This window comes from Leptonotus elevatus, chromosome 19 (genome assembly GCF_054856555.1).
Source record: "Leptonotus elevatus isolate MCC_2025b chromosome 19, RoL_Lele_1.0, whole genome shotgun sequence".
In the NCBI taxonomy this organism is placed as follows: domain Eukaryota; kingdom Metazoa; phylum Chordata; class Actinopteri; order Syngnathiformes; family Syngnathidae; genus Leptonotus; species Leptonotus elevatus.
The window spans coordinates 13043034-13066780 of NC_141257.1; the positions used below are offsets into that span (position 1 = coordinate 13043034).

The 23747-nt window shown below is 40.2% G+C and overlaps 3 protein-coding genes and 1 non-coding gene across 6 annotated transcripts in view; 2 read left to right on the forward strand and 2 right to left on the reverse strand.

The window, feature by feature from the left end:
* The window catches only part of med30 (mediator complex subunit 30), a 41291-nt gene extending 31508 nt beyond the window's left edge, over positions 1-9783 (reverse strand). For 2 of the 3 annotated variants that reach the window (XM_086062137.1, XM_086062136.1), the window contains exons 1-4: positions 9710-9773; positions 8946-9115; positions 6900-7058; positions 254-361 (exon numbers count right to left, since the gene is read on the reverse strand). In XM_086062137.1, the coding sequence (XP_085918263.1) occupies positions 254-361; positions 6900-7058; positions 8946-9115; positions 9710-9743 (471 nt within the window). In that variant the 5' untranslated portion in view covers positions 9744-9773. Of the gene's footprint in view, positions 1-253; positions 362-6899; positions 7059-8945; positions 9180-9709 lie in introns of all 3 variants that reach the window. The other variant, XM_086062138.1, reaches the window with a different exon arrangement.
* Positions 9784-10361: 578 nt separating this feature from the next.
* On the reverse strand, positions 10362-16506 carry slc30a8 (solute carrier family 30 member 8). The gene is made up of 9 exons (XM_086062926.1): positions 16250-16506; positions 14794-14954; positions 14561-14707; positions 11829-11982; positions 11600-11736; positions 11359-11471; positions 11111-11216; positions 10888-11022; positions 10362-10777 (listed from the first exon to the last, which is right to left on the reverse strand). The coding sequence occupies exons 1-9, from the start codon at positions 16321-16323 to the stop codon at positions 10632-10634; spliced, it is 1173 nt and encodes a 390-aa protein (XP_085919052.1). The 5' UTR covers positions 16324-16506; the 3' UTR covers positions 10362-10631.
* On the forward strand, positions 12791-12904 carry LOC147158036 (U5 spliceosomal RNA). The gene has a single exon (XR_015091478.1). It is a non-coding gene; the product is annotated as a U5 spliceosomal RNA (small nuclear RNA).
* A 2642-nt stretch (positions 16507-19148) lies between the features above and the next one.
* LOC147158037 (uncharacterized) lies at positions 19149-23326 on the forward strand. The gene is made up of 2 exons (XM_086063245.1): positions 19149-19434; positions 22597-23326. Exons 1-2 carry the CDS (start codon positions 19255-19257, stop codon positions 22873-22875), a joined length of 459 nt encoding a protein of 152 aa, XP_085919371.1. The 5' UTR covers positions 19149-19254; the 3' UTR covers positions 22876-23326.
* The last annotated feature ends 421 nt before the right edge of the window (positions 23327-23747 follow it).

The following is a 23747-nucleotide window of genomic DNA, read 5'->3' on the forward strand; positions in this document are numbered from 1 at the left end:
GACAAGAAATAAAAAGGAACAGAGAAGGAAGGCTCTCAGCTCTTTAGATGCTAGCACAACCTTGTCCACACCAGCACAGAGCGCCATGAATGACAGGCAGCGATAAAGGTTCATGGTATGAAACACTATCACAGCACAAGAAGCCACATAGGTTTGAACTGTTTAAAAAAGCCAACCTTGTCGTTTTTATCACCACTGGCTGGAATTTAACGCGTGTAGCCCTGAGAGTATGGCTGCATTGAGAACACAATACCTTGTTGACCTCCTGGATTTCTCTCCTGTCCTCGGCGGTAGGGCGGTTTTGGCCGGCTGAGTGGTCGTCATGTTTGGTGCCGTCATCCTCCATAAAGGGTATCAGTTGCTGGAATGGAGAGGGAAAAAAACACCTACCTGTATATTATTGAGCTTACGCTGGATAATAATGACTAAATATGTTCTTATAATCAATACCAATCTTGAAATAACCGCCCTCTCTCGGGTAAAAGCATTACTTTAAGGTTCAAGTGCAATTATAGGTTAAAATGCTGCATTTAGGGGCAATCTTGTCCCTATGCAGTAGTGAAAATGGAGATTCTATGTAAGGTTGTGAATGCAAGATAAGTCTCTCCTACCTCCCTGGAACATAGTGAAAGACAGGACTGAGAGTGGGGAATTCATTCATTTTTAAACACCCTGTGTGCTTGACCTTGTCTGCTCAACACTACAGTGGGGCTGATGTGCAAGGGCCTTCAAGCATGTCGCCTTGGACCTGCTTAATATCATAGTGACCCCTGGTGGTCATCTCAGAAGAAGGTAACATGATTCATGCTGTAGTCGCATGCAGTAGTCATATTTCAGAAAGTTAAAATGTAAAAATGGTAAATGGGCTCGCTTGAATAGCGCTTTTCAATGCCTTCAAGGTACCCAATGCGTTTTTATACTGTCATCTCCTTCAGTCACACATTAATGGGGTATATAGTCATGGTTGTAAAGTAAGAGCTCCAAGAGGGACATGGGGATTCAGTGTCTTGCTCAAGGATAGTTTGGCATCGTCGCAAGGGAGCTGAGGACTGAATCCGTAAACTTAAAAGAGAAATCCTTTAAATTAATGCTGATAAACAAGAAGGAAAGAGGTAGAAATTCAAACTAGCGCAGAGTTGTGCAAAGAAAATTAGATATTTTGCTGGTCAACAAATATGCAGCCTCTAAGAACAGTCTTACGAAAATCAAGTACACACCTGAACAAAATTATTGGAAATAAAAATACAATCCTTTCAGTCCAAAGTCCAAGCATATCTCAGTTGGAAGGGTCCATTCTCCTTACTATGTTTCAGCTCATACCACAGATGTTCAATAGGATTTAGATCAGAGCTCCGATGTTTTATTCTAAGCCTTTCTTGGGTATTTGTACATGTGGTTAGGTCAGTATCCTAATGTAGGACCCATGGTCTGCAGCTGAGACCAATGCCTTCTGACAAAGGCAGCATATTTAACTTTACTATGGCTTAATTAATAGTCATGAGATTCCAGTGAACACTGCACAGATTTATTTGTTGGCAGTGACTACCTGACCAAGTTGTAATATTATAAATATAAATATTACGGGTATCATTTTTTCTCTCGCACCTTTTTGCAACTGTTTTTCATTTTCTAATACTGTACATATCTTGTTCAGGGTCATGGATGAACTGAAGCCAATCATATCACAGATCATTTTAGGTGATAGGTACCATATACCATGGACCAGAGGAACTGAATAGAGACTGTAATCATCTAGCGTATGAAAGACTAAAATGGACAGAAAACAAACTGAATCAGAAATGTAGTAGCGGGAGTGGGGGATCATGATTGGAAAGGGTGAATAGCCAGAGAAACCAGAAACAGGAGTACAGGCCAGTTGGAGAAATGTATTTTTTTTTTAAAGAGAGAACACATGACCAAAAATACATACAGTAAAAAGAGACTGGGAATGTCTGAGAAAAGATACAAAAATGTAGATAATGTTGTGTGCTCTGATCCGTTTCTGGGCAGCAGCCCAAAGTATGAGCTTGGACTCTTGCAGAGAGATGGTAGGAAGGATATGAGCAGGATATTAGCAAAGTATGATCTTGTCTTTGGTTCAAGGGGGGAGAACGAGATAGAGATTGTTTTTAATTGCGTAACATTGACAAGAATTTATAGAATTTCAAAAGGTACTGGCCTGACTTTGGCAGCTTGAGTGTGTGAGTGTGTGAGGAGGTAAAATGTGCTGAGTGAGGGGACTAAGATGGATGACGATTGCTGTGTGTGTGCCTGTGAGTCATAACCCCTGCCTCCTCCATGAAAAGATGGATGTGGTTTCCTGCCTTGACAGAGAAGAATGGGCTAATGAAGTTCACCAGGTTGCCATCCTATATAAAGAAAAAGTGGGAAAGAACCTGAAGAATAAATAATTAAATGAAAGGAAAAGGCAGGGCACAACCGAAAGAACATGAAGCAAACGTTTGAAGGGAAAAGTCAAATGGGGTTAAGGTTAAAAGACTAGGAGCAGGAAAAGGGAAGAACAATTTTGAGTGTGTAAGGGCTTAAGAATTAGGCCACAAGAACATCTGGAATGAAAAAGAGAAACGCGGACGTGCCTTTGGCCCAGCTGTTCATTAATCGGGTCTGTTGCAAATTGGGCTGCAATGAGGTCACACTGCCTGAGTCATTGATTCCTCTTCCTGTTTGGGGCAGCCAGTAGTGAGCGGCTGTCAGGCAGGCACCTAAAACGTCCAGGATGATAAATGGCGCGCACGCTGGGGCCAAGATCAACAACGCTGTGTCCTAGGTGAGCATGTGAGCTGTGCTATCAGCTGGCCAGCCCTGAACTGAGTCGCCAGGGGAGCAAAGAAGCATTTTAATAACACCAACGAAGAAAAATAACTTGGATGCCTTGGATGATTAAATGAAGGTTTACACCACAACAGTGACTGTCTGGGGCTTTCAAACTCCCTTAAATTGAAATGTAGCTTGTTTTCCACTGTCTAATACTTATCCTGTTCAGGTCATGGATGATCTGGAACTTATCACAGGTGGCTTTTGCCGAAAGGCACGGGTACACCCTTGGCAGATCACCCGAGATTCAAACTCACATCCACACATATGGGCAACTCAGAATCTTGAACTAACCTACCTTGGATGTTTATGGAATACTTGTGGAAACCAGAGTACCCTTAGGGTCAACGCCAATACTACCCATAAGCCCTCTGATTTGAGTGTTCACGAGAACCAAGTAGTGGCCAAACTTTTCTGTAAGGCTTAGAGTAGGGCCAAAGCAAGGGGTGTATAGCTTCATAAAAATGCAAGGGTTTAAACTCCACAAACAAAGTTCTCAGCACCTCCAAATCTAAGACCATGGTCCTCAATCGAAAAATGTTGGATTCCCCTCTGCAGGTCGAAGATGAGTTCCTGCCTCAAGTGGAGGAGTTCAAGAATCTTGGGGTCTTGTTTACGAGTGAGGGCAGGATGGAACGGGAGATCGACAGGTGGATCAGTGCAGCGTCTTCTGCAACGCACATTCTGTAGCGGTCTGTCGTGGTGTAGAACGAGTTGAGCCAAAAGACGAAGCTCTCTCTGCTCACCTAAAGTCACGAGTTGTGGGTCATGACCAAAAGAACAAGATCCCGGATACAAGTGGCCGAACTGAGTTTCCTCCACAGGGTGTCAGGGTTCTCCCTAAGAGATCATCGGGGAGGGACTCAGAATCGAGTCGGTATTCCGCCATGTAGAGAGGAGCCAGATGAGGTGGCTCGGGCTTCTCGTTAGGATGCCTCATGGATGCATCACTGATCACAGATCTGAACATGTCCCACAAGGAGGAGGGCCCAGGACACGTTGGAGAGATTATGTCTCTTGGCTGGTATGGGAACACTTTGGCATCTCCCGAGCGAGATGAAGTGGATGGGGTAGACGGAAGTCTGGGCTACCCTGCTAAAGCTGTTGCCCCCACAGCCCGACCCTGGATAAGCGGTAGAAAATGGATGGGTGGGTGGATGGATGGAACGAAAGGTCTAAGCCAACATTCATTTGGGACGGCATGCCTCTCATGGTGAAATAGTCTCCCAACCCAAAACATTACAGGTTTGATCCTTAGCAACTGTGATTGTGACCATCTGGTGTCCTTGAGCAAGATCATGAACCCCCAGTTGCTCCTGATGCTGCCTCATCAATAGGAGTCACTGTTAAAGCGCGTTGAGTAGCATTAGAGGGTGGAAAAGTGCTACACACGTGAAAGCCCGTTTACCATCGGACATGGCAAATCCTGGTCCAGAAAGTAGAAACTCTACTACATTCGGCTTTACCCACAGGTGCTTTAACTCAACCAACTCGTTTACCTGCTGGTTGAGCACCTGTAGCTAAAGTCAAACTGTGGCAGGGTTTTCTTTCTAGACCTGGATTTGCCACCAGGTGTGAAACCAGCAATTAGAGTTGGGAGCAGACCAATCCAATCACCACATTTAACTGAACGAACTTCACAAATGTTCAGTTGGGGGCGACAAACGATTCAACCTAGCACAACCAATCAAGTTCATGGTAATAACTACTACGGCGTTTATGGTCAAACCTTACTGGAAGGAGAATAATTAACCACAGGAGAAACAAAGTTTACAAAACATGAATGAACTGATTTGGACTACAGAAAGAAATCAGTCTGAGATCAAGTCGACTGCAAATGTACATTTGTGCCCCACAATTGACTGATGACCAGTCCAGAGTGTACCCTTGGTCAAAGTCAGTTGAGACAGGCTCCAACTCACATCTGACCCAAGTAAAGACAAATTATATAAATAAATGAAGCATGGATTGATGGATGGACATGAAGCCAAATAAACATGACAATAGTTAACAAATCCATTAACAGATTTTGACCACAGAAAGCAAACTGACATTTTACCCAATGTCCTACTCAAAATGCCTCAGAGAAAATGCATAATTAAATGCGGAGTCGACAGTGGCAACCATGGAAGATTTGTTCCAATTCAGGACTGATCTCTCACATCCTCCTTTATCCTCCAGAGGGATTAGCTCCAAGCCAATCTGTAAAAATTGGGGGGACGCTACAGCCGAAAATCCAATCAAATAGTGAGGGATAGCTTTGCTGTATGGATCCATGCACCGTGCATGACCAATGAGCCAGCATTGTGTGTGCGCCTGTTTGTGAAATACCTGAACATGCTACAGTGCACACATGCATGACTGCGAGTGGGACACGACACAGATGTGTATTGGTGTGCGTCATGCATGCATTGAGGCTGTGCAGCAGTGCTTAAGTGCTGCTGTTCCAGAAGGTGGATGGTGACTGTAACCAGCCTAAAGACACGCTGGAGACTCACCTGAGAGGCCCAGTGAATCTGCTGCAAGCATAGAAAAGAAAGACCTAGAGGGAGTAGATAAGAGCCCCCGGAGTAAAGATGAGTGTGCTTGTGTGTGCATGTCTAAAGAAAAGCATGGCTGTGGTGGTAACAATGTTTTTCCTCCAATTTCCTTCTTTTCTAGGGAGTATTTTTTGTCAAAAACAAGGTTATATGTGACTAATAATGGCAACCACATACACAAGTGACATCATTTGCATTTGGACACAAAGTCAAATTAAGTTTAAAAATCCAAGTGTGTGTATATACAGTCACAGTGTAGGAATTACAACAGTTTGATTTATGCCGCTAACTTTTTAAGGAATTAAAATGGGCTAATGGGAGAAATTAACAATTATAACTCAAACTTTGGATCATTGTCCATCAGCACTGTGAAGCATTTGGCTAAATATAAGCAAATACTAGGGACGTAACGATAACGGAAATATCGTGATATCGCGATAATAAAACTGTCACAATATCATCGTCGCCATGTCACGATATCAAAAGCAGCACATGTCGAAAAAGTCAGGTTGATTTCCATGCTCTATGTTGGCTAGTTTTTTAGTGCAGTTTAATTTTTACAAGGCATGTTTTAGCCCTTTGTTGTTTAAAATCCGTCCTGCTGGTCAGATGAAGGGGAACGTAATATGCTTGTGAACAGAGTCAATATGTGTAGGAACTCAATGTGTGTTTGCATTAGCTAACTAAGTGACTCAATTTTAAGTGTTATTAGAGATTGTAGGTTGTTTATATGCATTGTTGTTATATACAAAAGTGCAATATTGTGGTGGTTTTAGTATGAGCAATTTTTTTAAACAAATTTTTAACTTTTTTGTATATCGCCAAACTCCCCACAATATTGTGATATTTATCGTATTGATAGCATATTGTGATATCGTATCGTGATGTTTGGATATTGTTACATCCCTAGCAAATGCTATTGCCCAAATTAGTTAATTATTTGTTTTGCTGCTTTTTGATGCAATCACATCATCAATAAATACAATGGAACCATTTCCATTGCCCACCTGTGGATGAACAGCCAATTGTCCCATTACTTTTGGTCCCTTTAGAAGTCGAAGACACATATACAAACTTTTGTGATTCCTACTCTTTGACTGATTTAGATATCTCAAAGTCTGCTTTTAAAACAATTTTGTTGCATTTTAAATCCAAACTAATCCAAAACCAAAACAATGACAATTTAGTCGATGTCCTAATATTTAAGCGACAACTGAGTGGAATATTATGGTAACAGACCATACAAGTACAAAATAGATAAAAGGTAACACTATAACAAAGTACATTTTGGACCTGGGAATAAAATTTTGCAGGTTTAACAACTCCTCAGAACCCAAATTGATGTATTCGAGGGTTTCTCTTGTTACATTATTTGTGAGGCTTCAGTTTAAAAAAAAAAAGCCTTGTGTAGTGAGATAAGCTCTCATTTGTATTGGTTATTTTAGCAACATTGAATGTGAAGTGTTCATTTTTGTTTTAGTGTATATTAAATTGGGAAAACCCATTTCAACTGCATTGTCATACCTCTGGAAGTATCGGTTCCAGCCCAGCACAGTTTTCGGAACATTTGTCGTAGACGAGACGCAGCTTGCGGAACAGCACGGAAAGCATACGAAGATGCTCCTGCAGTTTTCCCAGTCTATCCTGGTGGGTGTTGGGGTGGTAAGTGACTCCATTAGGCAGCTGAAAGGAAACAGGAGAAATGTTGCGTTAAGTAAACGAAAAGCTTGCATTGATCCCAAATGACTGCTAAACGCACTCCAACATTAGACTACTCCAACTCATACAAAATAGATGCAACTTCATTGCATTATCGGAATATGTACCTTGCTGTTTAAGAATAACAGATCATTTAATATTATGGACAGCTGTTTGCGATATGTGACAAAATGAGAAGTAAAAAGTAGCATCATTCCAGTTGCTGCTGGAGAGAAACAAGACACATCTGATATTAACTGCTTGCATAACATGACACAAGCTTGCCTACAGGGCAAATGAGGTGAAAAGCGAGTATTAAAGAAATATGGAGAAAATCGACAGACAAGACGGCAGTGAGGGAGATAAGAAGGGAGAAGGAAGATAAAGATGTTTTATGGGTTGCAAAGAAAACTAGTAAATAAAAAAAATTATGAATAAATAAATAGTTATACTGCGTGTGCCCATTCTGTGGTGGAGGCCCGTTTGTACAGATCTTTGTGTGCTGTTATTTTAGTAAGTTGCAGGATTGGCCGTTTCCCAGAAGCAGGAAGTCATCCATGATTAACGCATACTGACCTCGTTGGCAGGACACGATCAAAGCTGAGCTGCATTTTGAGTACACAGCCATCAGACATACTAAAGCAGCTAAAAAACATGGATGAAATATAGCGGCATTAAACTCATAAATCAAGGGATTTGGGAGTTTAATAAGGTCCAAGCTTGTAGCTCAGTTCAATCACGGCAAATTACTGTTCCACATTGAAATCTATTCACATGTGGACAAAATTGTTGGTACCCACTGTTAATGAAAGAAAAAACAACAATGGTCACTAAAATCACTTGAAATTTACAAAAGCAACAATAACAATCAGCCATTACTTTTGAATTGGTGTTCAACAGAATTATTTACCCAAAAAATAATAATAATCCGATACCATTCGAACTTTCCGTCTCTTCAGTTTATCATCAATTTTCCTCTTGCGGGGCCACGTGCAAGGGAGGTCCAGTGGATCCTAAATTTCTGAGTATGTGCCACTGTCGTCACAGGAACATCAAGCTGCTTGGAGATGTTCTGAAAGCTTTTAGCTTTAACAAGCTTGTCTATAATTTTCGTTCTTATCTCCTGAGACAACTCTCTCCTTCGCTTTCTGTCATCCATGTTCAGTATGGCGCACACCATGACGCAAAAATGCCCAGTGACTATTTGTCACCCTTTAACTAGGCAGACTGACTGATTATGAAAGTACAGACCTGAGTTAAACGTGTCCATCTGGTCAAATTATTTTCAATCTTTTATAGAAGTACCATCATTTTTGTCCAGGCCTGTTTCATAAATGTTTATTTTTTTAATAATTCTGTTGAACAATTCAAAACTAACGGCTGATTTTGATTGTTTAATGTTATTTTTATTTCTGTATTTAATATTATGTTTTAGCTATTGTTAGTTTTGTAAGTTATAGAGATTTCAGTGACCATTGTGGTTTTTTTTGTTTCTTTTTAAGCCGTTCTTCTCCCCGCAAAAACATAATGTGGTGCTTTTTAATAAAAAATAAATAAAAAATAAATTTAATGAATTTATAAAGATGAATTACTGTAGCATGTGTGTGTTGACTGTGTGACTTTAACTCGCAAAACTAGGCAAAATCAATAAATAAATCAGGTACTGATATACAAGGGACACGTTACGGGAAATTTACTTTTTACTATTTTATTAAATAAAAATAAATAGCATGCCCCAGCTCCGCCTCTAGTTATCATGGTATCAAAAACAGTAAGGTGTGACAAGTCGATGTTAAGTGTGCTGTCTCCTCTTGCTCAATGAATGAGCGATTAACAAGCATAAGGGACTAAAAGTGACCAAGATGGAGACACCTGCATGTTCCTGAGGAGCTGGAAGATCTCCATGGTCCTGAGGACAATGTCTTGGACCGTCTCCTGGCCAATGCGGCACAGCGAAGCTGTGTTGACATCACGAGCTGCCTGGGCCTGCTGCTGCTGCTGCTGCTGTTGCTGAGGCGGCGGCTGCCCAGTAAAAGGTGACACTAGTGGAGGGGTTGTCATGGAGACAGCAGGTTGATGATTGAAGCGGTTCAGACCCTTATGTGCCTTGATCAAATACAAGATTGCAGGTTACTCCAACTTTTTGCTCTTAATTAAAACATTACTTTACTCTTCGGAAACACCATCCAGTATTATTAAACTACAAGTAAAGCATAAAAAATGCAATTAAGAGAGAGAGGGAGGGAGATTAATGTATTAATAGTATGGCAAATCAGGGTCAAATTAAACGTACATCAGGAAAAAGCTGAATAGAAATTCATTTTCTGTTGCGAAACGCTCGGCATCAAGTTCTTTCGTCAACAATAGTCTGTTCAAAGTGTCTTTTTATCAGTAAAAGTTGTTTACATGACATCCTGACTACAGAACAATACAACCGAACTGGATAAAACGAGATAAAGTAGAGCAGTCGGCTAGTAAAGCCATATGGAAAAGTAGAGCGATTGTTATCAAAGCTAAGTGAGGAGCCAGAAACGGCGACAGCTTTTTAGAAGTCGTTGACTATCTAAACAAAACTTTAATACATCGTTAAGTGTTAAAGTTTGTTAAGTAGCACGTTTGAAAATTAATTAAATTACCTGTGTGGCGATAATTTGTCTGTGTTGATTGCATGTCAAGTTCTCAGCTTCGACAGAGGTTGGTAGTATCGCGAGAAGTGCAACCGAAACCGTAACTGTAGAAGTATAACCGCAATTTAATAATATAATCCATCGGATACGGCTCGTAGATTTAGATACATTTAGTGTGTGGGTATTGTGAAAAAGACTAATCGAGATTTATCCCATGTGGGATGATCCACAGGCTGTACTCAGTAGTTTTCTTTCTCCTATTTTCTTGTTAAATTGCGACTCCTTAGCATTACGGTAAAGACCTAAACAAATTATGCGTGGTTACCTAAGGTAACAGCGCCACTTTGTGGAGCATTTAGTAAATAGCAGTCAACGTGCTCTCTGTGTATGCATATTTTCCATTCCGAAATATTGACAACCAATCCATCTCAGTTGTCAGGCAACAAGTAATCGGAATGGTTCAAATAGTTGACAAATAATTCTGCCTCAATCCACTTCATAAAGAGTAATATGGTCCGCATGCTTTTCCTGTTGTAATGAATGTGTACACTTAACATAATGCATCATCCCAGACAGCAGAGGGCTTTGTATATTGATTTATTGAAAAGTTCATTTTAACACAATTTACAACGGTGGTTGGACAACGTATTAAAATCAGTTTTACATTTTCATAGTCATCATATATAATTCGCAATTTTATTTAGTTTCCACTCATATGCAAATACAAGTGCCCAAGCAGCCTTTGACAGAGAACAAGTTAGAAATTAAAATCACATAAAACGATGAGCACAGAGAGATACTCTTAGATTACAAATACATGTAACGGTTGTCTTTCATTCAGGTACAAAACAAGTATTTCTTGTGTAACATCACAATTTCAACATGTAAAACACAAACCTTAAAGCAAAATTGAGACTTCCTCTCAGGTTTTCTACATCTTTGGGTCCTCACACAGGGTGCAACCCGGTTTCAGGTCCGCCTGTCGCTCCATTTGGATGGTGACAGAGTGGAAATTGTAAGAGGAGTAACAAGCCTGTGTCATTTCTCGCAAAACTGTTTGAGCATCTATAGACTCATCTGTAGAAAGGAGGGCGGAAATATAAAATAAGGTAACCTCTATTAGTCCCCCAAGTCCGCACTCCACAAATCTGGCCTATGTGGAGAAGTTGTAATTATTTTCTACTCACCTATGGCCACATGCGCAGACAGCACAGCCTGGTTGACAGTGAGGGCCCAGATGTGAAGGTTGTGGACCGCCACGACCCCTTCAACCGCTAGCAGGCCATCCCGGACCTCGCCATACTTCACCCCTGCCGGGGCACCTGATATACAGATTTAATTTGAACAGGTGCACAGCAGCGCCTTCGACAGAAAGTGTGAAAACACTCACTACATTCCGAACAGGCTCACCTTCCATCAAAACGATCACAATATCTCTCATAATGGCGAAGGTGGTACATAAAACTAGTATGGAGAAGAGGAACGTGCAGATGGGGTCCGCCATCTTGTATTCTGGCTGAAATGTTGTTGTTTTTTAAACACCAATGTTAATAAAAATGTAACTTTGCTTAACAGTACAACTGCCAAACAAACACTTTCCCACAGAGCTGTAAAATGTCTTTAATTTCAAGTCAGGTGACAAGGATCAAACTCTTCACCTTGAAAAAGATGATCATGGCACTGACGAGCACGCTGATGCTCTGGAGCAGATCTCCCACCACGTGCACAAAGGCTGCGCGCACACTGGCGTTGGCCTGCTGCACTCGGCCCCCTGAAATAAACATTTACAGTATTTCCAATCGACCATATTTTGTTTATTTAGTCAATTGCAGTGAGTGCTAGACATTTGCATTAGTGGAAGAGCATGGCAGTCAAAACGCGTATGAATAAAAAACATACCCTGATCGTCTCCATTTTGCTCTACATCAAGAAGATGGTCAGTGGAGTCTCCTTTGCCTTTCTTGTGACTGTGGCCATGTGACGAGAGCCCTCCGTGACTGTGCCCATGGCCGGATTGGTGAAGGGTGAGGGCCATACTGGTCAAAAAGCGTTCAAAATACAGCAGGCGCCATGAGTAAACATATTATTAACATAATTATAAAATAAACTGGTTGTCCTATTTGCTCACATAATATTGGCCAAAACAGCACAGCCGGAGGTAATAAGCATGACCGTGCCCTCGATTGTGTAATCGTCACTGATGAGACGCTCCACAGCCAAGTAAACCAATACTCCTGTTATTAGCCAGATGGCAAACACTGACAGCAATGCACCCAGGATTTCTGCAACGATGAGAACATAAGTACAGAGTGGACAAGAACAGAGTAGTTAGCTGTAAAGGAATGCAACAAATGTTATACTGCATAGTGCATAGAGAAAAATACATTTTGTTTTGAATATTACAGTAGGTTATATACCAGATCTGGCCTGACAGACTTCAATAAATGAATTTGGCTCATTGAAAAAATATTTGCGGCCCTGTACAATACTGTATTTGTATAAATCTTTTGTCTGTTATCCAAGATTTCCTTGGATATTTTGACAAAAAAAAAAAAAAAAAAACGAGCTGCTAATGCAGGTTGAAAGTTAACTGGCAGCTCCAACTACATTCCCCATAATCCTTTGCGTCAAATCGGTTGACTTTATTACATTCCCCACAATTCCTTGCGTCGACTTGATTTGTAAAGTTACAAATATTGCGTAAATCTATCCCAAAAATTATTTAAAGAGAAAACAGGTTTCAGATATATTAAAATCACATCCAAGCAGTTATTGAATTAAAGACGGTCAAACTGTTAATATTTTACGTACTGTATTCAAGATTACCTCCACTGTGATTGGCTGAGGACCCATATCACGTTCCCACAATCCTTTGCGCCAACTGCTGTTAAGAAAAATAACTAAACAACAGGTTTATATACTCTTTTAAACGATTATATCTCGTTTATATGGCGAGTTAATTGTAGTACATGACACATGTAAAGGGCATTTCTTGTAATCTACAGAAAGAGTGGTACGCTTGGTTGCGACACCCTCTGTTAAAACGATATCGCTGGCAATGACTTGGCTCGTTTCACTGATATACGGGCAGTACTCTTGTTTCTCTTCAGATCGTATAAATCTTTCGCCTTTTACTAAAGATTTCCGTGGGGAGGAACAACAAGAGTTTATCTCAATTTTTTGATGCTCTGCGAAAGCGGAGCTTCCTCTCGATGGTGAAATAAAAAGACTAGCAACTCCTTCTTCTTGTATGTTAGTTGGTTAGCAAAAATAAAAAGACTCATATGGGAGCCGGCCCGTTCGATCGCGTACCGTAATCATTTCACGTCGAGTGGACAGTACACTAGTGGATAACATTTTTTTTTTTCATTTTTAGTTGCTTGATTTGAAGTATTATAAGAAACAAATGAATTCGAGCTTTATTGTGTATTTGAACTACAGCATCATGTCCTAAAATTGTACTAGATAATACTAAATTCCTTGCAAGCAACTGCACCATATCACGATATAAAATTAGATTATCTGTGCAAGCAATTTATTCAGAATTGCTCAATCATTGTCTTATCATTATCTTTCTATCATTCAATCAGTTGAAGTCATATTTGCTAGTCTGTAAATAGTGGCCTCTTGCATTAGGAGTTTGTTCGCTCGTGCTCGTACAGACCGGCGCGGCTCATGCACGAGCATCACGGAGGCTGCAATTACACTTTAGTCCAGATGTGGGAGTCGTGTGTAACTTGATTAATGCAGCTTTATGTAGCCCGCAAAGTGAGTCAGCTTCATGTTTTTTTGTTTAAAATGCCTTTTAATCACTTAATAGCATAAAAGTGCTGCAAGCATATTTTTTTTTTACAATTTCCCTTTCAAAATAACTTGAAAAACAGTTGAACAAACATTTATGTACTGGATTCTGTTGTGTATATGTGATATTATGAGCTATTATTTATATGGGTTCATTGTGCCATGTGGCCTTTGACAAAAAATAAGATTGACACCCCTGACTTAAAAGAACTGCCATATCCTATCACATAAAAGGTTAAGTTTAGCAACAGCAACTGCTAAAATGTTTTTAAATCCCTGTATAAATTAATTTGACTGGAAAAGCTCTGCTTTTGAAGCGCATTAAAAAAAATTATACAGGCCTACCAATGCCCCAAGGAAATTTTTTTATCAAAAGGCGTATTCATATTTTGAATATTGTCATTTGACTTGATTTTCTCCATTGTACAGAAGCTTTCCTTTCACAAAGCATTTAAATATATTGAGATTGACTCAAGTTGTTCCTCCCCCAAATAAATCTTTAGTAAAAAGTAAACTATTGACATGATTGGACGAAAAACAAGTGCGAACGTCCTAACCAATGACGAAATGAACTATCTAATTGCCAGCCATATCGTTTTAACAGACGGTGTCACGCTCAGGTGTGCCACTATGCAAATGATTACCCTTGTAATTGTACCCTTGTCGTGTACTCCAAAATGACTCGCCATACAAACCAGATAATTTGAAAAGAGTATAAGTATTTGAAATGGTCTTTGGTATTTTATTTACCAGAAGCATTAGCGCAAAGGATTGTGGGAATGTGAACTGTGATCAGCCAATCACAGGGGAGGTCACAGTCATCCCATTTTAACAGATTGGCTTTTCACTCAATAACAGCTTGGATATCCTTTTAATATAATCAGAAACCTTTTCAAATACATTTAGCATAGATTTAATACTTGTAACTTTACAAGTCAACACTTGGTGCAAAGCATTGTGGGAACTCGAGTTGGAGCAGATTTTACTTCTCAACATAAAGTCTATTTGAATTTGTGTATAATTTCAATTTATGCAATTAAAACTTTTCAAGCGCTTTACCTGCACGGTGCCAGCCATAGCTGAGTTTGTGCGTCGCCGGTCTGGAGGAGAGCCAAAGAGACAACAGGCTGATGATGAAGCTGGTGAAGTCCACCAGCAGGTGAGCGGCATCTGTCATCACGGCAAGACTTCCTGCATAATATCCCCCTGGGAAAAGATAGGAAAAACATAAAAACATTGAGCGCTGCAAAATTTGTGATGACCGTAAGCAAATTAAAAAAATCACGACTCACCGAGGATTTCGCCAATCATGAAAATCAGGCAGACGACAGACACCACATACAACTTCTTCCTGGCAAATTCCTTCTCTCTCTCACGGGCTTCCTGTGCGTGGCTGTTGTCATGGCAATGTTTGCCACCACCGGTCACGTTTTGATTCAGTGCCCCTGGGCTCCTTAAAATAATCAGAGGGATGTTTAAAGGGGTTAGTCAAGTTATTTTTAGTGTTCTATATGAACCCACCACTCTAAACATAGCATTCTGATTAGTATTGTGTTTGTGGAATATGAATTAGGCAGTGAAATCAACCCGTTTTTATCCATATCAGGGGGCGGCCATTTTGTAATTTTTTGTTGAGTGAAAATGACATCACAGTGTGCCATGATTGGTTGTTACCAGGCACTGTGATGTCATTTCCCAGATAGCAAAATATCTGAAATCAATGTTGAGATGATTGATTCGACATTGGTCCAACACCCTTTGCTATCTAAGAATTTGCATTCAACAGCAAGTGGCAGTACAAGACAAAATGGCGGGCCGCTGACATGGCTAAAAATGGGTGAATTTTGTACATTCAAGAAAGTTGTGAAGTTGGATTTAGCCCACTCGGATTGCCCAACTTCCGACCTTGAAGCGTTTGAGGTGAATGTAAACAACAAAGATGGATGATTACGATAAATTGGTGATCTGATTTACGCAGTTAGTACAAATCCTATTGTATTACATCAAGTTAATTATTTTAAATGTCATTATGAATGTGTTTATAAATTAGCATTTATGGAGTGCTGTTAACCTTTGAGCAACTGGTATCAAACCACACGAAAGTCACAGGCATCCTCCAGTACAGTATTATTATCCATATGTCTGTATTATACTACCCCCAGGTGGCCAAAGTGCGCACACCAGAATGAGCAGCATCGAAGCATAAAGTGTTATTTAAAAATACAAATAAAAGTTAAAACATTTTTTTAAAATGTGTCATTACTGTTCTTTATTATAAATTTCTGTGTTTATCTTAAGAAGAAAAAAAACGTACAAATGTATGTTTTGGGGAGCCTGTAATAGATTAATGGCGTTTTGTGTTGCCATCTTTCGCCACATTTACAAAGTAGTAAATAAACAGATGTGCAGCTCTTTAGAGGAAGGGCATGAATCTCGTGACTGATGCACACAGCTCCTTTGCTCGAAGCGCAGAAGGAGCCCTGATCATGCCTCCGCTTCACACGTTCACGCAGCTGACAGAATGAAAACGTCTCGTTTGCACACTGCTAATCCCATCAGGGTCTAGTCCCGTGTGGAAAAAAAGAAAAGAAAAGAAAAAAATAACCAAATAAAAGTCTAAATTCACTGACACAATAATACAACATCCATCCGTATTTCTTCTCGTTTTCTGGAACGGTATATTGATTGTAATTTAATACTCCAATTCAATTAACTTTCCTTGTAATTATAAAAATATAAACTTCTTACCTTCCTGGACTACTGTAGGTACTTTTAACATCAGAGGTCAGACGAAACTTCTCGGGATCCTTAGATTTAAACATGACTTGCAAGGTGAACGTCACAGCTGAAGGGAATCCCTCAAAATTAAAGGAGGGAAAACACGCAAAGACGAGCAAATGCAATAAATAAATTAAAAAGCGTAGCAAAAGTGACTGCTTAAAAGTAATTTTTAAATACTAAAAGTTAACTGAGGTCTGCTCGGAGCATTGGTGTCCTTACTTGGTTTGGAAATGATTGAACGTAATTACCGCGCAGCCAGTGTGCAAACAGCCAAATATTCGTTTCCTCCGACAGCCTTGTGACCTATGGACCGTGTGCAAAAGAGAAAAAAAATCAGCAACTTTCATCCAAATTTAAGGTATCCGTTTTGCCATTCAAAGCTAGAGGCAATGTTTTTATTCATTTTCCCCCTACCACTTATACTGCCAAGATTTTCCCCTCCCATTTCAAACTCGTGTTTTTGGCATTTGATGCAACACTGACAGTGTATGCCCCCAACGCGTGTACGAAGACCGTGTACATCCTGAGCAGCATGCATGGCTTTGTGAAGACCGGCGACGTTGGCAAGAAAAATGAATGAATCATTTCATGAATCACATTTGTGTTACAATAGTGCTTCGATATTGAATATATGGCCTATAAGGTCAGGTGTGATCAGTATAGTAAATTAATAATAGCCTTGTTTTATACAGGCTAGTTTTTTTATGACCATTGACAAAGGCCGAAACTGGATTTTCAGTTCTCCTTGACATGAGGGAGGGAGACAGCGAGCCATGCTTGATCTGCTGAATTTGTGCCTCACTTTCCAAAGATCTGGACTTTCAAGATTCTACCTCCCCGTTGTGGTCGGCCTGTGAACTGCATCTGCAGTACATTTGACAAAACAAGAGTGCACTTACTTACGTTTTTATTTCAGGTCCCAAAGTGATGTGCGCAGGTAAACTGTCTTCAGATAGGCAGGGATTGGAAATATTTTTCACTTAAAAAAAAAAAAGTTCTTTCCATTTAACACATTCTGGACTCCAGTTTCTTATTTTGTTTGTGTTGATTTATTGGGTCAAGTAAATTAATTATGAATATAAAAAGATAGTTTGCTTATGATAACAAATAGTAGCAGAGAGTCAACAGACTACAAATGTTGGCCAGCTCAATATTGAATTTTGGAGTGGATCTGCAAAAACGTTTGTATTACACTAAATACCACAGATACAAACTTTTTAACATTAATTTCTTAATTGCCCATCATGACTTCATCTTTAGCTAATGTATTCCAAAGATTAGTTACGGATATTCCCAATCAAGAGTTAATTATTAGTCAATTGTCACTAATTGTTAATAATTGATCAGTAGTTGCAAATTACTACACTTAAATATGAGGTAATAGTAGAGGCAGTTACCCCATAATGACAGGATGGACAGCAATTTCAGGGGCACTTGCAAAATGTTCAATAATTATGAAATTAGAGAATGACACATTTTATATATATATATATATATATATTATTATTTTTTTTTTATACATCTCCATTTTTGCCTGGTCCTGCCACTTCCTGTTGCTTGGAAATGACATCACAGCGGCTAAAGGCTCAAGTAACGACCAATCATGGCTCACCTGTTTTCTGGGTTTGGTCATGTGACAATCATAAGCGAGCCCTTAGATGTAATTCTCAGGTCAACAGCATGTGACAAAATGGCCGCCCCCGGGATTGATAAAAATGGGTGGATTTTTTTTCCTAATTTATGTTCCACAAAGGCAATATTAATCAGAATAGTGGGGGCACATAGCAAACGTTATTCCATCCATCCATCCATTTTCTGTACCGCTTGTCCTCACAAGGGTCGCGGGGGTTGCTGGAGCCTATCCCAGCTGGCTTCGGGCAGTAGGCGGGGTACACCCTGAACTGGTTGCCAGCCAATCGCAGGGCACACAGAGACGAACCATACTCACAATCACACCTATGGACAATTTGGAGTGTCCAATTCACCTGCCATGCATGTTTTTGGAATGTGGGAGGAAACCGGAGTACCCGGAGAAAACCCACGCAAGCACGGGGAGAACATGCAAACTCCACCCAGGAAGGTCGAAGCCCGGACTTGATCTCACAACCTTTGCACTGGGAGGCGGTCGTGCTAACCAGTCAGCCACCGTGCCGCCCAGCAAACGTTATTGTAAAGACAAATTTGATTTGACTTTCAACATTTATTACACACTTATTACACAGTTGTTACACAGTTATTACACATTTATTACGCATATAAGGTCATTAGACCTCTGAGTTTAATTGATCTGCTACGACCAAGCCTCATAAGTTTTCCCATAGTGCTGCTATGACGTTAGTACGTTTTAAGGTGCTCAAAAAGAATAAAAACAAACAACTAAAATAGCCTTCAATGGGCTATTTTAGTCGATTCAGTGGACTCTTAAAAGTCATTCTGTTTTGCCAGGCAGCTGTACGTATGAATAGACAGTGCAGCGGGTTGCCAGGGGATGCAGAGAGGCAGCAAAATGGCACGACAAGTTAGTCACACATGACTGTTCACACTGTTTATGATTACTGCTTTAGTCTTTAATAGCTTTAGTCTGATACTGCTTTAGTCTCACACACGCAAGTGTATATTCTCACCATCAAAAAAATAAATAAATGTGTATATCACACCACAGTCTCTGGTTGCCCTGACAACCTCCCCTCTCTCCATGCTAATTATCATTGATATAAGAACACCGCCACCTCTTATAAAAGTGGTAAACAACCACAGGTCAGGCTTTAGCACAATATGCTGACGTCATCTTCACGCTCCAATGATGCTTGCTCGCTTTGCCAAGATGGGTGGTGGTGATGTTTGAGGGACGGGCGGCAGGGAAGAGGAGGGCGGAGGAAGGCGAGAGAGTGCCCCATAAATGCCAAGGAACTAATAACAGAAACCAGACGAGGCTCCGCGGCCAAATACGACCAGCTGTCTTCAAGACTAACATGATGGAAGTGGTTCTAACCAGACTGCGGGACTTCTCCTGCAAGGCCACCACCTTTGACGCCTGCACGCCTGCAGGAGCGTGCAGGGATCCCCGAAACAGAGCCAGGGAAGGATTTGCAGCTGGAGAGGAAAACAAGTTGGACATTGAGAGTGCACTGGCTTGGCTACGAAGGGAACTGGTAAGACTGGAACTGATAATTGTTCAAATCAACATGAATTGCTAACTTCCAGTAAGCTTGAATGGAAATGCATCACACTGAATGTTATTTACTCTGTCAAGCCCCTTTGTGTCACCGAGTTCACAGTCAAACTCCAGTAAATCCTCCAGAGTGAACTTCTAGGCATTTATCACCTCAACAAAATGACCACTGGGGTGTTTTTTGTGTTGGAGGCCTCGCTTTGGTTCGCCCGTTTGTTCCTAAGATACATCTGAGCCACGTCGTTAAAATGTCAGCCCCCCGCAATCGTTAGACATTCCTCAAGTCTAATAGGCTGTGTGTCCTAGTCCTAAATCTACAAGTGTGTCTGTTTGCGCGTCAGCGTGTCAGGTTCATTCACAGACTCTTTTGTCAGTATTAGATGGATTGTCATGGTAACTGAGATGATGTCACAATAACAGTCACCCATTCAAACACAACAACCTACCTATATGCACGCTAACATACACTCTAAAAACAGTTGGGCCAAAAAGAACCCAACTATGGGTTAAAAATGGATTGATCCTCTACTTGGGTCAAAAAATTGGGTCATTTTGTATAAAACAACCCAGAAACATGGGTCAAATTGACCCATAAAGTGGATCGGTTTATTTTTTACCCATAATTGGGTTGCTTTTGCCCCAACTGTTTTTAGAGTGCATAAATAACCCAACTATGGGTCAAAAATGGATTGATCCTCTACTTGGGGCCCAAAATTGGGTCATTTTGTATAAAACAACCCAGAAAGTTGGGTCAAATTGATCCATAAAGTGGATCGGTCCATTTTTGAACCATAATGGGGGTACTTTTGCCCCAACTGTTTTTAGAGTGCATAAATAACCCAACTATGGGTCAAAAATGGACCGATCCTCTACTAGGGTCAATTTGACCCAACTTTGAGTCAAGAAATTGGTCTTTTAATGTAAAATATTGGTCAGATCCTTTACTTGTGTCAAAAAGTTGGGTCATTTTGTATAAAACAACTCAGAAAGTTGGGTCAAATTGACATCCTCTACTTGGGTCAATTTGACCCAACTTAAATTGCAATAACTACTCATTTTACCTCCTGAAAAGGAGACTGAAGGGAGGAATTTCCAGAAACAAACGAGAACTGAGAGAGGCTTCAGTAATGAAGAATGCAAGTCTGGTGCAGTCAATAGGTCGCAGGCTTGATGTTATTATTGCAAGTACCACCAAATACTCATGTGTTAAATACATATTTTGCTTTCTCCTGAATATCATCTATTTCATTCAAATTTACTCTACAAAATTGACTGTGTAGGGGTGTTGTTTTTGTTACCGTATGGAGCATTTTACTGTTTTTGTAAATCCAATTTACCCGAAAATCTCTTTACAATAGCCTTTTTATTTGACACATTTATGACTGAAACAATTTACCGTAGCTGTTAATAATGGGAACTCCTGCAAGCCTATGGCCAATTGTTTTTAGAATGGATTCGGGTTCGAATTTCCCGCCCTCTGTCCGCAGATGTGACATCATGTGCGCGTTGTGTACGTGAAGAAGGAAAAATGCAGTTTAATTTTCCGGCCACAGGTGGCAGTAGTGATTCAAAATTCATTTTATTGCGTTCAGTAGCTTTAACTGTGCGGAGGTGTTTAACCACTGATCTGAATATATGACTGGATAGCTGATAGGCTAAGATTTTTTAAGTCGCGAGGCCGCCATATTGCTCCTCCCAAGCAACCTTTCTCATCATACAATCCTATACATTTACAGTATCGAAATTGGAGAACATTTGAGACAGTACTTAGTAGAAACAGCATGATTTATAATGTTTTATTAAACATTTTAAAACTTGCCTAAATACATGAATAAATGATATGCTTCATGATGTTTACAGGAGGAAACTTGCATATTTTTATTAAAGAATTATAACTGTAATTCAACAAAAGATGCCTCTGCTAAATCGAATATTGGGGTCTAAGGAACTTAGTGATAAAAGAAAAAGGGGGTCTTCAAAGCAGTACATACCGTCCACTTGTATTTTTTATATATATTTTTACTTGTTAAAAAATAGCCCCCACCCCTGCCCTTCGGCCTTATATTAACTGCCTACGAGCTTTATACGTCTAATCTGCACGTATACCGTATAGTTTATACAGTAGTCTGCTCGCAAGATGGGAGGAGCAAGATGGCCGCCCTGTGACTTCAACGGCTTGCACGGGCATGTATGGGCTATCAGCTATCCAGTCATATATTCAAATCTCAATGTAAATACCATGAAATAAAAGCTAGAATTGTCAACATTTGTCTCAAAATATCTTTTTATCTGAAATCCAAATATCTTCAGTATATTCAGTAAATTTAAATGAAAAAGACTATATTGGAAAGAGAGTAAAATATTCACCCCCCCCCCACACACACACACAAGCATTTTACTGTTTATTTTTGTATTTATTTTTTATTTCACTCTCTTCCAAGTGTAAAAATTTACTCTGTTTGGAGTGGGATCGAATAGTTTTAGAGTAAAATCTACTCTACCAAATATACTGTGTAGTTGATAAGTAGGCAGTATCTACAGATTTACCAGCCCAGTTTATTGTGAGCCAATGACATGCTCAAATGTTCAAGTAGACCCACAAAAAAGCGAAAAATTCTACAAGACTCACACACACGTTCCACATAATCGTGGAGCAGTCGAGGCAAACACACTCCAGGGGGTCCACCTCAACAATCCAATGAAAGGACAGTTTGCGTTTATCCTCCTCAGATTGCTAACAAAAGGTAGCATTTTCAACCAGAGCTCAGTCTTCAGTCTGTAATTAGCAGAGAAAAGAAAAGCAGATCAGCGCGGTGGGTGTTTTTTGTTTTGTTTCGGACATTCTTTGGACTCTGAAGTCGGTGGGATTCTGAATATCTCAATTGACAAAGGCAGCAATCAGACAGCATCTCATAAAAAGGTTCAGAAAGAGAACTACGAAAATAATTTACATTTGAAAGACGGCAGTGCCCAAATAAAGCGTCATTTCGAACGGACATTCTCAGCTCGAGGAATCTGAATGAGAAAGACCAGAAGAAACTTGAAGAGAAACTCAATTTCTCGGCTGAGACTTTACATTTTGGGGCTCCCTCGATCGATTTTTGTGTTTATGAAACTAAAAAGTGATACGTTCTGTGTACAGATGGAGATGCGATCCCAAGATCAAGCGCTGATCCGACAGCTGATGGAGCTTCACTCCGGCATCCAGGAGCTCAAGCAGGAGCTGTCCGAGGAGGAGCAGGAGGAGGAAGAGGAATTAAACGAGGAAGGCAGCTCCTGGGACTCAGACAGCGAGCAGGGAAGCGTCTACTCCAGCTCGGGGGAGGAGGCCTCCCCCTTTCCCCTCCCCAAGAAACCTTGGTGTCGTTACTCCAGTACTTACGCCAGGAAATCTTACAGCAGGAGAAGCTCTGTACCTTGAAAAAGCCTGACGGAACTCGTCCAGTTTCTGTTTCAACATCTATGCTCAAATTGAGAAGTTTGTCAAATCTATAAGCATACCGGTAAATTAGCATGACTGGGAGCAGCAACTGTGCCTCATTATGAATCGTAATCTTTGTTCGCGTTGACCTAAAGGCAAGCATTGTCGCCTTTGTGTAACTTTTTGTAAGACAAATATACTTTTACAAGAGTATAAGCTACAGTATAATAGCATCCACTCTTCTCTGGGTAAACCAACGTGGAGTTGAGTTTACATCCATTTTGTTATTGGCAGGGCTGAAGTTGAGAGTCCATTACTGGCTGAATGTCAAAAGGTTACATCGCTACGGGCTGTTAGCGCTGAAAGCTCACTGACCTTACGCAGCAACATTAACAGCATACAAAATGGAGTCGACACAAAACAAAGACATTCGTCTGTAGGCCACAATAAAACTATTGTGACAGCAATGTTGTGTCTGGTCTTTGTTTATATTGAAATAATAAAACTAGCTTGAAACAAATTAGCTTGATGGCAAAAACATTAGCAAAACGGACTCGCTTAAGTACTGTTTGTTAGCCCTATCACTTTGAACTATGTTGAAGTAAGGTTAGGAACTTCATAGTCCTGTCACTTACTTACTTACGTGCTTTGCCAACATCTTGTGGCATCTAAAGGCAAATAGGAACTTTTTTAGCAGGATATCAATTACTGCACTACTGATTGATTGCTAGCAGCTAGGGCTCTCTTTCCACACCTTGTATTTGTGAATCAATTCAATTTATCAAAGAATAATAACTATCATCAAGCTTCTAGATTTATTTCCAACAAATGACAGAAACAATGAAGATATACAGTAATTTGTCATACTACAA

Excerpts from the sequence above, each read along its gene's own strand:
- slc30a8 (XM_086062926.1), bottom strand. The coding sequence starts at position 16,323 with ATGTTTAAATCTAAGGATCCCGAGAAGTTTCGTCTGACCTCTGATGTT. Across the intron at positions 14,955-16,249 it reads ACCTACAGTAGTCCAGGAAG|GAGCCCAGGGGCACTGAATC; the intron begins GTAAGAAGTTTA and ends GATTATTTTAAG. Across the intron at positions 11,737-11,828 it reads GCTGTTTTGGCCAATATTAT|TATGGCCCTCACCCTTCACC; the intron begins GTGAGCAAATAG and ends CTTTTTGACCAG.
- LOC147158037 (XM_086063245.1), top strand. The coding sequence starts at position 19,255 with ATGATGGAAGTGGTTCTAACCAGACTGCGGGACTTCTCCTGCAAGGCC. Across the intron at positions 19,435-22,596 it reads CTTGGCTACGAAGGGAACTG|ATGGAGATGCGATCCCAAGA; the intron begins GTAAGACTGGAA and ends TTCTGTGTACAG.